Raw genomic sequence first — 15,979 nt, 5'->3', positions numbered from 1 at the left:
CTCTCTCCCCCCCAAGTGCCTTGTGCCCCCAGGCCCTTCTGGGGGACCTCTGCCCCCTATCCCCATGTTGCTGGCACAGAGGCCCGAGGCGACAGCAACAGTGGTTCATTGCCCGGAGTGCCTCGCTCCAATAGACACACCAGGGTGGAGAAGCAAAAAAAAGGTTTATTTGAGATCTCAAAACAGGATGCTCGGAGACACACACGTCTCAAATCAAGCACCCTCCATACAAGCAGCTCTCCCTCTTTATACATGATTTCAGCTAAGCATCTCTATTACCCCCACTGCCCAGCTCCCCCTTCCCCCGCCCCTTCTTCCCTCCCTTCTAGTTCCCATATAGCAGATACATTATAAAGTAGCAATTACGCTAAACAGGTTAAATCATACTTGGCAGAAAATACATCATCTCATTAGTAACTTTTTCCCGACCGGTTATTTTGTTTAACTCCCTCTGTGCTATCCAGGTGCAAGCAGGAATTGCCTTCTGGGATCAGTGCTGCACTGATAACACATTCCATTCTCGGTTACTGACTTGTAAGGTCGATCCGAGTTTAAACATGGGCGCACTGTGGGCAAGCGTAAGGCAACTTTGGTTTATTTAGGCCTAATACAGGGAGGCTTTATTGGCACTGTTGTTTTCCACCCTTCTGTTAACACTGGGCCATGCCTGGTGCCACCAACAATTCCCTCCTTTGAGAATACTCAACAAACCTTTGGCTGAGTGTTCTCATATACTGTGGACAAGATGTAGTTAAGTTCTATGGAGCTGGGGCTGTCACTGAGGGGGTACATAGGGATCTTCGGGACACGGGGGGTACAAAGTTTACGGAGGAGCAGTTAGAGAGATTAAACTATTGGGCAAAGCAAATCTTTAGGTTCTCATACGTATTTGACTCTAATTTGTTAGGGATTCCCCTCCATCCCGCATGTGCCTGGGGAGAAACGGGAGTTAACGAGAGGAGTGTTCCCATAGCAAAGAGTAACATTGTGGCAAACCCCAGGCCTGGATCTATACTGGGCAAGTGATCCTAAGGCCTAACAATTACAATTCCCCAAATGCCCACAAAATTACTACTACTAATAACAAGCAGATTAAAAACAAAAGGGACCAGGCCCACAGGTTAGGCTGGCCCTGTGAAAATAAACACAGCCAACGTTCAGAGTGTTCACGGGGAGTGCGCTGTAACTGTCCAAAGGGGCCACAGGGCATTCCCAGCAGGCCTTACTGTTGCCTGAATAACAGCTTAAGTCCCAGATCGTCGTTGGCAGTCTTCTCCGCAGGTTGGACGGTCCACCGTTCAGGAGCTGGTACTGCTTTTAGACGGGAGTAGTGGATCCAGTTCTTGTATCCCTCGACCTTTGCTGCTGTGTGGGTGATCAGCAGGACGGTGTGAGGTCCCTTCCACTTCTCTTGGAGAGGCTCGTCCTTCCAGGTACGAACGAGAACGGAGTCACCAGGCTGCAGGGAGTGGACAGGGGCATCCAGCGGGAGAGGCTGCAAATCTTTGGTATACCTGTGGAGAGAACAGAGAACAGCAGACAGAGAGCACATGTACTGAGATAAGAAACCGCAGCCTACCTCCCACTCCCCTAACAGAACCGGTGTACCATTCATAGGCCATGCCCTCCCAAACATAATCTCGAAGGGACTAAGCCCTAACCTGCCCTTTGGGAGAGCACGAACTCGGAGCAAGACAAGGGGTAAGGCATCAGGCCACCGAAGAGAAGCCTCTTGGCAGACCTTTGAGAGATGCCACTTGAGTGTCTGATTAGTACGTTCCACTACTCCACTGGCCTGTGGTCGCCATGGAGTGTGGAGCTTCCAGGTGATCTGTAGAACATCCGAAATCCCCTGAATGACTTGCGATGTGAAGTGTGTTCCATTGTCAGATTCCATCCACTGGGGGAGTCCAAAGCGAGGAATGATTTCCTTGACAAACTTGAGAGCTACCGTTCTGGCAGTGTTGTTTCGGCATGGGAAGGCTTCAGGCCATCCGCTGAATCGATCCACCATGACGAGGAGGTATCTGAACCCTTGGGTCCGGGGGAACTCAGTGAAGTCTACTTGCCACACCAATCCTGGCCCTGGGGTAGGTTCCAGAGTGGCTGGTGGCACTGACACTCCTGGTCGAGGGTTGTTCTTTTGACAGACCAAACATTCAGCCTGTACCTGGGATACCAGGGGTCTCAATCCAGAGGTTAGAAAATACTTATTCATAAGCTGGGTGAGAGCCTCCCTTCCAGCGTGAGTGGTCTGATGTAGTTTCTGTAGTACAGGCCGTATCAGGCTTTTAGGTAGGAGGATTTTTCCTTCTGTGGAGTGGAGCCATCCCTCCTTTTCCTGGAGCCCAAGTGAGTCGGCCAGATTCCTTTCTTCACGAGAGTACTGAGGGGCTGGGAGCTCACCCACTGATGGGATGAGGGCATGCACATGGGCCTCCTCAGCTTCCAATGGTTCCAGGGTGGCAGCCCGCTTGGCTTCCCTGTCGGCCCTGGCGTTGCCCTTGGCTACGTCCTGGTCTTCTCGTTGATGAGCTTTGCAGTGCACCACTGCTACCTCTGAGGGGAGCTGCACCGCTTCCAGAAGCCGGAGAATCTGTGTCCCATGCTTGACCGGGGACCCTTGAGCTGTAAGCATTCCTCTTTCCTTCCAGAGACCTGCATGAGCATGTAGCACTCCAAAGGCATATCTGGAATCAGTAAAAATGTTAACTCTTTTTCCTTTTGACAGTTCGAGTGCATGGGTTAATGCTACCAATTCAGCCAGCTGGGCTGATGTTCCGGCAGGCAAACCCTCCACTTCCACAGTTTCGTGGAGAGTTACAACAGCATAGCCCGCCCTCCTTTGCCCGTCTGTAACAAAGCTGCTGCCGTCAGTGTACCACTCATACTCTGCATTGGGGAGTGGCTGATCTTTTAAGTCCGGACGGCTGGAGTACTGGGCATCTATGATTTTTAAACAGTTGTGTTCCTGCTCCTCTGTTTCTGGCAACATAGTGGCTGGGTTAAGAGTGGGGCAGGTCTGCAGGGTAACTTCAGGATTTTCTAGGAGTTTAGCCTGGTACCGAGCTACCCGAGCCTGCGTGAGCCAGAGACCACCCTTAGTGTCCCGCAGGGCTTGAACCATGTGAGGGGTATACACCTGCACAACTCCCCCCAAAGTCAGTTTCTCTGCTTCACCAAGCACCAGGGCAGTTGCTGCGACCGCTCGCAAGCATGCTGGCCACCCCTTGGCAACTTGATCCAGTTGTTTAGAGAAATATGCCACAGGACGTTTCCAAGTGCCTAATAATTGAGTAAGCACTCCGAGGGCTACTCCTTTTCTTTCATGCACATACAGTTGAAACGGCTTAAAGAGGTCTGGCAGACCGAGTGCAGGGGCTTCCATTAGCTTTCTCTTTAACACTTTAAATGCCTTGTTGGCTTCTGAGGACCAGTGAAAGGGGTCGTGATCCATTCCCTTAACACATTCATACAAGGGCTTAGCCCACAGTCCGAACTCTGGGATCCATATTCTGCAAAAGCCTGCCATGCCCAGAAAAGCCCTGAGCCATTTACGATTGCTTGGGACAGGAATTTGACAGATAGCTTCCTTCCTTTCATTTGAGAGCTGTCTTTTCCCCTGCCTCCCAAAGCACATTCTGCTGGGGCATACACTGGACATTTGATTCCTTTTCCTGTAGCGCCGACCACAGTGAGGGAATCTGCCACGGGCAGCTGGAGGGGTTGATTTACAGCGGTTCGAGCTGCTCCAGAGTCTATTAAAAAGTCTATTTCCGAATTTCCCACCCGCATTTTTACTTGGGGTTCCGGGGGCAGGATAGGCCGTCTCCCCTGACAGCCCTAGTCTTGATTCTCTGCTGCCATCATAGGAGTATCTTCCCTCTCGGGGCACTCATTTTTCCAGTGTCCCTCCTTCCAGCATATGGCACACTGATTGCGACCCAAACACCTTTCCTGGGAGCCAGGGCGCCCACGTCCATGACCTCTCATTCCCCGGCCCCTTCCACCACCTTCCTCTTGTCACCGGCCTGTACTGCTGCAACCATCATCTTCACCTGCCTCTTTTCCTTCTCTCCCTCTCTAAGGCTGTAAGCCCTGTTTGCAGTTTCCAAAATCTGTGCCACAGACATGCCCATCAAATCCTCCTTTTTCTGCAATTTCTTTTTAATGTCAGGGGCAGCACAGCTGGTAAAGATACCTTTTATAATTGCCTCAGTTGCTGCATTATCAGGGTCTGCGTTAGTGTGTTGCCGAATGGCATCCCGGATGCGCTGCAGAAAAGCGACCGGACTTTCCTTAGGCTCCTGTATGAGCTCGTAAGGTTTGGCCCAATTGTTATGGCGAACAGCTGAGCGTCGGAGTCCAAGCAAGAGCAGCTCCTTATACACGGTGAGGCGGGTCCGATCCAGTGGATCATTAGGATTCCACCCAGGATCTGCTAGGGGGACCATATCAGCAGGAATGGGGACACGAACCTGATCCCGATCATGCCTTATTTGTGCTTCTTCCCTTGCCTTAGCTATAACCTGATTCCTCTCCACTTCAGATAACAGGGTCTTCATAAGGATATTACAGTCATCCCAGTCAGGCTTATGGCTGGCAAAACATCCCTCAAAAACCGAAATGAACTTGCTGGGATTCGTGGAGAATTCCCCTCCCTGTGCCTTAAAGGCTGCTAGGTCCACTGGGTTAAAAGGCACATGCGAGTAAACTAGCATAGTAGTGGCCCGGCGCCCCTCCGCTGCCGGGCGGGCCACCACGGTCTCAGTAAGCAACGGATAAAGTCCCACTGAAGGAGCAATCTCTGGAACCCGAGGCACCTGGTCTTTATATGGTGGGGGTGTAGGAGCCGAAGGGGACACCGACTCTGCCATTACAACCAGGGAGGGGTTCGGGGAACTAACAGCAGTGACTACCGAGCCTGTCGGAGTCAAATTACACTCTTGCAACAGATCTGACCCATCTCTCAACAACATAAACAACTGTACATACATATGTTCATTCCACTTATTCATTCGCTGACAAAACAAAGCTAATTGAAGGATCGTGTTGTAATTAAGTGATCCCTCCGGTGGCCACCTCTCCTGGCCCTCTAGCTGGTACTGAGGCCAGTCTACTGTACAGAATCTTTTCAGTTTACTTTTAGTCAATGGATCTTTTCCAAACACTTTCCAATTCATCAGAATGCATTCTAAGGGTGTACACCGTGCCCTGCCTGTACTCTGTCCCTGCCCCATACCTATGGGAAGACACTGGGCGTCCCCAGGTCTTAACAGGCAAACAAAAGGTTAACAGCACTGGACTGTTCCTACCTTATCCACGAGACCGGTTCCCCACCATCGCCCGCAGCTGCTTCTCCACTATCTGAGTGCGTTGCACCGTAGTGCCCTCCGGGGTCGACCACACCACGTCTCCGCCGAGGCCCCCGATGAAGTCACCGGTGCGCGCTGGGCATCGGTCGTTGCCGCAATCCGTCGACCTCCAGGAGGGGTCTGGGCAAGGCTAGATTTTAGCCTCGAGCCCACCCAGGGATGCCAAAACTGTTGCCGGCACAGAGGCCCGAGGCGACAGCAACAGTGGTTCGTTGCCCGGTGTGCTTCGCTCCAATAGACACACCAGGGTGGAGAAGCAAAAAAAAGGTTTATTTGAGATCTCAAAACAGGATGCTCGGAGACACACACGTCTCAAATCAAGCACCCTCCATACAAGCAGCTCTCTCTCTTTATACATGATTTCAGCTAAGCATCTCTATTACCCCCACTGCCCAGCTCCCCCTTCCCCCGCCCCTTCTTCCCTCCCTTCTAGTTCCCATATAGCAGATACATTATAAAGTAGCAATTACGCTAAACAGGTTAAATCATACTTGGCAGAAAATACATCATCTCATTAGTAACTTTTTCCCGACCGGTTATTTTGTCTAACTCCCTCTGTGCTATCCAGGTGCAAGCAGGAATTGCCTTCTGGGATCAGTGCTGCACTGATAACACATTCCATTCTCGGTTACTGACTTGTAAGGTCGATCCGAGTTTAAACATGGGCGCACTGTGGGCAAGCGTAAGGCAACTTTGGATTTTTTAGGCCTAATAAAGGGAGGCTTTATTGGCACTGTTGTTTTCCACCCTTCTGTTAACACTGGGCCATGCCTGGTGCCCCCTATCTCCATGCCACCAGTAGCCACATGGGCCAGGGCCTGCCCCTCACCCCCTGCCCTAGATCCTTCCCCCCTCTGGGCCAGGTCCTCCCCCCCACTCTGTCTCTCTCCATTCACGCCCCATGTCTCCGTCTCGCCCCCCAGACGCCCCCACAGGTGTCCGTGTTACGGCAGCGCCGGGCACCAGCCTGCAGGAAGGGGAATCGGTGACACTAACGTGCAATTACACCAGCAGCCTCCCCGCCCCCAACTCCTACGCCTGGTACCGGGGCGGCCGGCAGCTGGAGGGATCCCAGCAGGAAATGGTGTTGAAGAACATCGCAGTGGAGCAGGCTGGGGAGTATTGCTGCCAGGCCAACAATGGGATCAACCAGTCCCTGTCCCCGCCCATCAACATGACTGTGAGGTGTAAGTGCCGGGGACGTGTGAAAAGAGACTTCCGGGGTGGGGGAGGGGCTGGGGTTGTGCCTTTGTGCCGTAGGCCCAGCACAGGAGGGTCATTGTGGCGAACACGGTGGATCACGAGCTCACCAGGAGCTCCCAGCACCGCAGTGGCCAGCAGGGCTAGCGCGATCCTGGGGGGCACGAACAGAATCGAGCAGAGAGGGGATTTGCCCTCGGGATTTGGCCCTGAAGTGACCTAGGGTGAGAGACGCCAGGACTCCGTCTGTTTCACTGAACCAAGGGAAGGTGAACGGGTGACGTGAGCCCCATCTGGAAGGTCCTGTGCAGAGGAGACTGAGAACCTGAGGCACAGGAACTGCAAATCACATGATCTATCACACCAAAGAACTCCTATGACACACCTGGAATAAGGGGATTTTGTGAGATCTTGGTTTTCAGAGCTGGCCTGGAAATGTGTTTGTTTTTCTCTTCTCAGTGTTTCAGAGCTGTCCAGGAATGCTTTTTTTCCACTAGTGGGAAAGCTCCACATTTCATAGAAATGTCCAAAACCGAAATCTTTCCATTGAAAATGGCCTGATGGGAGTTGTAGTTTGGGTGCCTCATGCTCCCATTCTCTTCTGTGGGCCAGGATCTCTAGCTGGACTATATCTCCCATGATGCACCTTGGCTTAGCATTCCCATGATAGCAGCAAAGAATCCTGTGGCACCTTATAGACTAACAGACGTTTTGCAGCATGAGCTTTTGTGGGTGAATACCCACTTCGTTGGATGCAAGAGTGGAAATTTCCAGGGGCAGGTAAATATAAGCAAGCAAGAAGCTAGCTAGAGATAATGAGGTTAGATCAATCAGGGAGGATGAGGCCCTGTTCTAGCAGTTGAGGTGTGAAAACCAAGGGAGGAGAAACTGGTTCTGTAGTTGGCAAGCCATTCACAGTCTTTGTTTAATCCTGAGCTGATGGTGTCAAATTTGCAGATGAACTGAAGCTCAGCAGTTTCTCTTAGAAGTCTGGTCCTAAAGTTTTTTTGCTGCAGGATGGCCACCTTAAGATCTGCTATTGTGTGGCCAGGGAGGTTGAAGTGTTCTCCTACAGGTTTTTGTATATTGCCATTCCTAATATCTGATTTGTGTCCATTTATCCTTTTCCTTAGAGACTGTCCAGTTTGGCCGATGTACATAGCAGAAGGGCATTGCTGGCATATGATGGCATATATTACATTGGTGGACGTGCAGGTGAATGAACCGGTGATGGTGTGGCTGATCTGGTTAGGTCCTGTGATAGTGTTGCTGGTGTAGATATGTGGGCAGAGTTGGCATCGAGGTTTGTTGCATGGATTGGTTCCTGAGCTAGAGTTACTATGGTGCGGTGTGCAGTTGCTGGTGAGAATATGCTTCAGGTTGGCAGGTTGTCTGTGGGCAAGGACTGGCCTGCCACCCAAGGCCTGTGAAAGTGTGGGATCATTGTCCAGGATGGGTTGTAGATCCCTGATGATGCGTTGGAGGGGCTTTAGCTGGGGACTGTATGTGATGGCCAGTGGAGTCCTGTTGGTTTCTTTCTTGGGTTTGTCTTGCAGTAGGAGGCTTCTGGGTACATGTCTGGCTCTGTTGATCTGTTTCCTATGATGCATGCCCTCCCCTCACCAAGAGTGTAGCTGGTGGTGCATCATGGGAGATGTAGTCCAGACAGACACCTTCGCATATAGTGGAGAATGAGGATATAAGACTCCAGAACTACATCTCCCATGATGCACCCTGGTTATGGATTCCTATGAGGCACCCTTCCCATCACCAGTAGAGGAGATAGTGGTGCATCATGGCAGATATAATCTAGCTAGGCAGCATAGCCTATGGGGATGCTGGGAGGGGAGGGCTTTCCATCTGAGCATCAGGTCTGCTGCCTCTAAAAACACAGGTTCAAATTCTACCAGCTTCATGTTGTTCCTGCAGCAGATCAGTGGAACTGGTTGAGATTGATGCAGCATGAGGAGGATACAATCCTATGCTACAGTTTTGCCCCAGTGATTTGCTCTCAATTCTCTTTCCGCCAGCTGTTGTGTTAGGTCCTATGTCCTTCCTCCACCCTAGAGGTGGCTGCACCTTACCACTAGGGGAGCTACCCCACCCCAGAAGTGGCTGCATCTCAGTACCGGGTGATCCATCCCCTGGCTGAGCCTTTGCTGTATGGCTATTACCCTGTTCCCTTTTCCCAGAGGCAGTGCTGAGCAAGCCATCCTGGTGCAGCGTTGCTGTGTGGCTGTTACCCAGCTGCCCTGCCCCAGAGGTGGCTGCATCTTAGCACCACGTGTCATGATCCATCCCCAGGCAGCCTCACTGTGTGGTTGTTACCCAGCTGCCATCCATCAGCAAACGGGCTTCAAAAATCTGCTGCAGGGTTGATCCAATAACCCTCCATTTTCCTTTTCAGTCACCCCCTCTGTGTGGGCACCCGCGTACATCATAGGACCTACAGTTGCGCTTGTCCTGTTACTGCTGGTGGGGCTGGTCGGTGTCATGGCTTGGAGGTATTTGCGCTTTGGCAAACTGGTAATATCCACCTCTCTGATCTCTGGCAATCCCCATCCCCTCCCACCTGGGCTTTGCCGGAGAATCTTGCGCAATCCAGGACTGAGAATTGCTGAGCCAGTTCAAAGGCATCGAAACCCAGCTGGGGGGAGGTGATTGAATGGTGGTGGTTGGGTCCCACACAGATACCTGACACCCGCAAGGGGCCTGGGAAGGGCTGGGTGGCCTCCTGGTGAAATGGCTGGGCTGGTCGTCAGGAGAGCAGGGGTCGAGCCCAGGCAGGAGGTTCTATTTTGTGGGAGCCTTTGTCCTGTTCCTTCCCCCCTGAACCGAAGCAGATGATGTTTTGCCTCTGAGCTGTTGGTCTCCTTTCTTTGTAGTAAGATGCGGCGCAAACGCCAGGGAATGAGCAGCAATGCGGTAAGTGCGTCTATGGGGCTGGGAGCCAGGGGAGCTGGGTTCTCTCCCTAGGCCTGGGAGGGGAGTGGGGGCTAGTGGGTTAGAGCAAGAGGGGTGGGAACTAGGACTCCTGGGTTCAATGCCTTGCTCAGGAAGGGGTGTGGGATTTAGTGGATTAGAGAAGCAGGGACTGGGAACCAGGACTCCTGGGTGCTATCTCCAGCTCTGCTGCTGAGTCGCTGCCTGACTTTAGATGAGCTCTGTCCCTCAGTTTCCCCCTCCATAGAACAGGATTATAAAATTCCCCTCCCCCGGAGCAGGACAGAAGGTCTTTCCAATCCCCTGGGTAGTTTCTCGGGGGCTCTATGTGCATTTCCCTTTGTTATTACACATCACCGAGCAGTCCCAGAGCAGTGGCTCGCGGCCTCACTTCTCCCTGCCTTGCAGCACCAGCCGGGCCCGGGGGAGACCCCGATGTCTGAACGCATCTATGAGAACACCCAGCACTCTGGCATGGGGCAGCCAGCCCGTCTGGCCCCACCCGGGCCCTCCAGGTAACAGGAGGGCCTGGCTCTGAGCTACTGCACAGGGGCTGGGTTGGAGCTTGATAGGCTTCCACCTGGAGGGGAGGAGGAGTGTAGGGGTGTGTGTGTCTGTGTGTGTGTGTGTCCCTGCTGGAGGGATGAGCCCTGTTCGGGGCAGGGGTTGGATCGGAGCCAGCACTGCCTAGACGGGTCCAAAAATGTCAGTCGCCCCCTCCCTGACCCATAATGGAATCTGTCCACACCCCACCCCCCTCCCCTGCTGGGAGCGAGGCCAGAGCCACAGTCAGGAGCTGGGGTCAAGGCCTGGGCTGGGGCTGGGGCAGAGCAGGGCTGTGTGGGGCTCCCTCCCTGCCCCCCATGGGAGCTGGCCCTGCTGTGCTGCCCCGAGAGTTCCCCCAGGCCCTCCCAGGGTGCTGCGCCCCACAGTTTGGGGACCACTGCTCTAGAAGGGAAAGGCCCTGTGCCCCCTTCCCTGTCCTGCCCCCGAGCCAGCCAGTCCCCCGCTCTGGGGCTGGATTGGAGCCAGTGCCCCCTAGAGGGGAAAGGCCCCATTCCCCATTCCATGACTCATGTCTGGTCTGGGGAGCTTTAGCCCAGGGGTCCCCCCCAGCCACTGACCCACAGGGGTTCTGCGCTGTCGACCGACGCAGCCTGTCCAATCCCCAGCCACGGCGCTGCAGCCGACCCAGCGCTAGCAACCAAATGCTCTCGCGCCATCCGCAGCCCCCTAACGTTCTCTCTTTCCCTGGCAGCGCGACCACCGAGCTGTGCCTGGGATCTCTGGCTGACACCGGGCAATCCAACATCTACAGCCAGCCGATGAACTTGGGCAAAGTACCGCAGGTGAGCGACTCATTCCTCTGTATACACAGGGCCCAGGACTCCTGGGTTCTATCCCCGGCTCCAGGACGGGAGTGGGGTCTAGTGGGTTAGAGTGGGGGGAGGTGAGCAGAGGCTGGGAGCCAGGACTCCTGGGTTCTATCCCAGCTCTGCCCCTGTGAGATCAGCTCCGGTGGCAACGAGATTAGGCTGGGCTGGGTGCTCTGGGTCAGGGGGAGCACAGCTGCTGGGCAGGGCAGGGGGCATCGCCCAGAAGCTGGAGAGCACAGAGCTGGGCGGGAGGCTGAGTTACAGGGCTGGGGGGTGACATGCAGAGGAGAGCGCACTGGAGGGAGGGCTCTGCTGACGTAAAGCTCCTCATCAGAGCCGGGCGTTGTCATTATTATTCTTCACCCTAGGGTGACCCGGACGAGGTCCAGTACTCGGCCATCCAGCTACAGCCTCCCACCCAGAGAGCAGAGCCTGCCGCCGACCTCACCTGCGACCTCACCTGCGAATACGCTGCTATTAAGCGCTAGCGTCCAGCTGCGGCTCCCCTGGCGCCTCCCCCCACGTCCGCCAGCCAGCTGCACACGCTTGCTGCTAGCGCCGGCTTCTCGGCCAGGGATCCCGCGAGGCAGCGGAGGGGCAAGGAGGAGACACGAGACAAACAGATTTCCATGGCCAGAAGGGGCCAGTTTGTTGTCTCGTCTGACCTGAGCCAGAGCCGACCCCCCCACATTCAGGGGCGACCTCCGGTGGAATCCTGCGTCCGGCTGCGCAGCCCCCCAGTTCCAGACGCACAGAGATCACTTGGGAGGGGCCAGAGAAGAGCCAGGAGAACGACTCCAGGATGGGAAGCCAGGCCTGAGTCAGACGCCAGGCGCTCAGTCTATCCAGGGTCACACGGAGAAGGCTGAGGGGTGACTCAGTCCCCTCTAGAAATACCCCCCGGGGACAGAGATCTGGTGAGAGCGGCCGCTCCGTCTAGCAGGCCAAGATCCAGCGGGCGGGAAGGTGAAGCTCGACAAATTCAGACTGGAAACAAGGTGGGAATTTATACCAGGGAGGGGAATTAACCCTGGGAACGATTTACCCAGGGCTGGGGCAGTTCTCCGTCAGGGAGGCCACTCATCCGGTTTTCACCCGGACAGGCTGGGTTTCGGCTGGTGTGTCCGGGGGCCATGTGACAACCCTGGGGTCTGTTTTTTTTTATCTGGGGGGGAAGAGGCAGAGCAGGGATGAGGCCTGGGGACAGAGGCTGAGAAGGGGGCGGGGCTCTGAGGGCAGAGGCTGAGAAGGGGTGGGGCTCTGAGGGAAGAGGCGGAGCAGGGGGTGCAGCTTTGGGGGTCCAGGTTCCAGCCATTAGAAAGGTGGAAACCCTGTTCTCCACTGGTGGCAATTCTGCCGTCAAGATGGGATGTTTTGCTTAAGGGTCGACTCCAGTTCAGCCCGTGATGGATTCAGGGCAGCCCCACGGCCTGGGCAACTCACGAGGCCGGGCTGGGTGATCTCCCCGCCCCTGGCTGAGCTGAGAATCTGGGAATTAGGCTCCAAATTCAGAGGTTTGCTGGATCTGGATTCTTAGAGGTGGCCCCGTAAATGGGGCATTCAAGGGGGCGGCGCAGGGATCGGAGGGTGGAGGGAGGCGCTAAGGCCCAGCTCCTGGAAGGGATTTCGGTGCCTAACTCCCCTAGGCTTCTGCCCCACAGAAGGGCTGTTTCTGTCACTTCCCATTGACTCAATAGACATTCCAGGCTTCAGCGCGACGCAGACACAGCGCGGCTCGGCTGGACTCACACTATAAAGCTTTAGAACTGAAACACAAAGTGTCGACTGTCCTGTTGTGGCCGCGTGGCCCCGGGCTGTGAGAGAGACAAGGTGGGTGACAGAATCTATTTGATCGGACCAGCTAGTGCTGGTGGAAGGGCCCAGCTTTGGAGCGTCTCCGTCGATCTGGAGAAGGGAACCAGGAGACTCCAGGCCCAGGTGGGACAGACTCTTGCGGCTTGTTTCTCGCATTGCTCAGGAAGTCGATGTGGCTGTTCTGTTCGGCTCCTTCCTTTGCCGCGTTGGGACGTTTCCATTTTCAATGGGAAAGTTCTGAGGCCAGGGTGAAGCGTGACACCTTGTCCCTTCCACCGACAGACGTGGGGCCAGTAAGAGATCTGACCTCCCCCGCCTCGTCTCGCTTCAACCCAATCGGCAACATCACGTGTTGAAATATACAAAGTAAATAGCCTTCAATCAAACTGTAGCTGGAATTTTCCATAATTATTGATGGAAATGTTTTGTTCGGGGGGGTGGGATATGGTGAAATTGACATTTACCACCTTTGACCGATGAAAAAAAAATCGAATTCTTCCAAGCCTACATGTATTTATGCCAGACCTAGTGCCAGTGAGAGACCAGCCTTCTAGCCAATAACCAATAACCGCCCTTATCCTGAGCGAATGCACCGATTTCTTTGTGACGGATTCTAGGCCCGGTTGCCAAACCTCTTACTGAACAGGTGTTCGCTTAGTACATTCGCTTCGTACGTCCACAGGCCTGGAGGCAGGGGCGGCTCTAGAAATCGGGCTGCCCCAAGCAGCGCGGAGCGCTGCGCCGCCCTTCCCCGGTCCCGCGGCGGGTCCCCTCTTCCCGCGGCTCCGGTTGAGCTCCTGCCGGCATGCCTGCGGCAGGTCCACCGGAGCCCGGGACGAGCGGACATGCCGCAGTCATGCCTGCGGGAGCTCAACCGGAGCCGCGGGAAGACAGGACCCGCCGCAGTCATGCCTGCGGCAGGTCCGCTCGTCCCGGGCTCCGGTGGACCTGCCGCAGGCATGCCGGCGGGAGCTCCACCGGAGCCAAATGCCGCCCCCCCGGGAAACGGCCGCCCCAAGCGCCTGCTTGGCGCGCTGGTGTCTAGAGCCGCCCCTGCCTGGAGGATTTGTTTTTTAGTGGCAAACGTCAATTTCACTGACTCACACCGACCTCCAAAACATATTTCCCTTGGTAATAATTGACATTGGCAGATGGCCAAGCAAGAAAACTGAGGCTTGTGGTTTGATTTAAGGATATTGAGTCGCCTATTTTGACCGGGGATGTTGACAATTCGTGTTGTAAAGTCTTCACTCTTTCAACCTCGACACATGCAGTCATGAAATAAATATTGGCTGACACCTCCCCCCGTTCCATAATCTCCTGCAATTAGGACAATTTAAATTGATAAATGTAGTTTAAAGGCCATTATTTTGCACAATTGTAAAAATTTTAAATCAATCTAAATCTGAAACATGCTTAAGAATAAATATCGATATTATCTGTTGAAGTTAGGGCTGTCGATTAATCACACTTAACTCATATGATTAACTAAAAAAATGAATTGCGATTAAAAATATTAATCACAGTTTTAATCGCACTGTTAAACAATAGAATACCTATTGAAATGTATTAAATATTTTGGATGTTTTTCTACATTTTCATACATATTGTATTCTGTGTTGTAATTGAAATCAAAGTCTATATAATTTTTTATTATAAATATTTGCACTGTAAAAACGCGAAACAAAAGAAATAGTATGTTTCAATTCACCTTCTACAAGTACTGTAGTGAAATCTCTTTGTTATGAAAGTGCAACTTAGAAATGTAGATTTTTTTGGTTACATAACTGCACTCAAAAACAAAATAATGTCAAACTTTACAGCCTACAAGTCCACTCAGTCCTACTTCTTATTCTGCCAGTTGCTCAGACAAACAAGTTTGTTTACATTTGCTGGAGATAATGCTGCCCGCTTCCTGTTTACAATGTCACCTGAAAGTGAGAACACACATTTGCATGACACTTTTGTAGCTGGCATTGCAAGGTATTTATGTGCCAGATATGCTAAAAATTCATATGCCCCTTCATGCTTCGGCCACCAGAGACATGCTTCCATGCTGATGACTCTCGTTAAAAAAATAACGTGTTTGTGACTGAACTCCTTGGTAGAGAATTGTATCTCCCCTGCTTTGTTTTACCCACATTCTGCCATATATTTCATGTTGTAGCCGTCTTGGATGACAGCCCAGCACATGTTTGTTTTAAGAACAGTTTCACTGCAGAGTTGACAAAACGCAAAGAAAGTACCAAGGTGAGATTTTTAAAGATAGCAACAGCACTCGACCCAAGGTTTAAGAATCTGAAGTGCCTTCCAAAATCTGAGAGGGTCGAGGTGTGCAGCGTGCTGTCAGAAGTCTTAAAAGAGCAACACTCCAATGCAGAAACTACAGAACCTGAACCACCAGATGGGATCTCACTCAGATGATGAAAATGACATGCCTTGGTCCGCACTGTTTTGGATTGTTATCGAGCAGAACCTGTCATCAGCATGGACACGTCCCCTGGAATGGTAGTTGAAGCATTAAGGGACATATGAGCCTTTAGCGCATCTGGCACGTAAATATCTTGTGATGCTGGCTACAACAGTGTCATGGAAACACCTGTTCTCACTTTCAGGTGACATTGTGAACAAGAAGCGGGCAGCATTATCTCCTGCAAATGTAAGCAAACTTGTTTGTTTGAGAGATTGGCTGAACAACAGGTAAGACTGAGTGGACTTGCAGGCTCTAAAATTTTACATTGTTTTATTTTTGAATGCAGTTTTTTATGCACATAATTCTACATTTGTAAGTTCAACTTTCATGATAAAGAGATTGCACTACTGTACTTGTATTGGGTGAATTGAAAAATACTATTTTTGTTTTTTTTACAGTACAAATATTTTAATAAAAAATAAACATAAAGTGAGCACAGTACACTTTGTATTCTGTGTTGTTACTGAAATCAATACATTTGAAAATGTAGCTGTGGATCCTGAAGGCGGGTGAGGGATCTCAATGCTGAGAGAGCCCTGGGGTGGGTAATACTGGGCAGCGTGTTCTCTCCGGGCTGTGGAATTTGCAGGGCTAGAGGGTTTGGTGAATCAATCCACACATCTCAAGGGACTGTTCTGCACGGCCAGTTTGTCCTCGTGCCTAGCCCGGGCCGGAGAACCTCCCCCAGGGGTCCCGGCACCCAGCCCAGAGCTGGGGGGGGAGGGTCAAGGTAGAGTGCTATTAACCCCGCCCCTTTGCATGTGTGCCCTTAACTCTGCCCCCTACATAGAATTCAA

The 15,979-nt window shown here is 52.7% G+C and overlaps 1 protein-coding gene across 2 annotated transcripts in view; it reads left to right on the top strand.

Moving 5' to 3' along the window:
• The window catches only part of LOC120389976 (sialoadhesin-like), a 52,452-nt gene extending 40,414 nt beyond the window's left edge, over positions 1 to 12,038 (top strand). For both annotated transcript variants that reach the window (XM_039512150.1, XM_039512151.1), the window contains exons 6-11: positions 6,299 to 6,562; positions 8,983 to 9,079; positions 9,461 to 9,500; positions 9,927 to 10,033; positions 10,777 to 10,867; positions 11,263 to 12,038. In XM_039512150.1, coding sequence (XP_039368084.1) covers positions 6,299 to 6,562; positions 8,983 to 9,079; positions 9,461 to 9,500; positions 9,927 to 10,033; positions 10,777 to 10,867; positions 11,263 to 11,382 — 719 coding nt within the window. In that variant the 3' untranslated portion in view covers positions 11,383 to 12,038. The remainder of the gene's footprint in view (positions 1 to 6,298; positions 6,563 to 8,982; positions 9,080 to 9,460; positions 9,501 to 9,926; positions 10,034 to 10,776; positions 10,868 to 11,262) is intronic.
• The last annotated feature ends 3,941 nt before the right edge of the window (positions 12,039 to 15,979 follow it).

Source organism: Mauremys reevesii, linkage group 24 (assembly GCF_016161935.1).
Source record: "Mauremys reevesii isolate NIE-2019 linkage group 24, ASM1616193v1, whole genome shotgun sequence".
NCBI classification, from domain to species: domain Eukaryota; kingdom Metazoa; phylum Chordata; order Testudines; family Geoemydidae; genus Mauremys; species Mauremys reevesii.
Note: the sequence above shows the minus strand (reverse complement) of the source record. Positions and strands in the feature narration are given on the sequence as shown.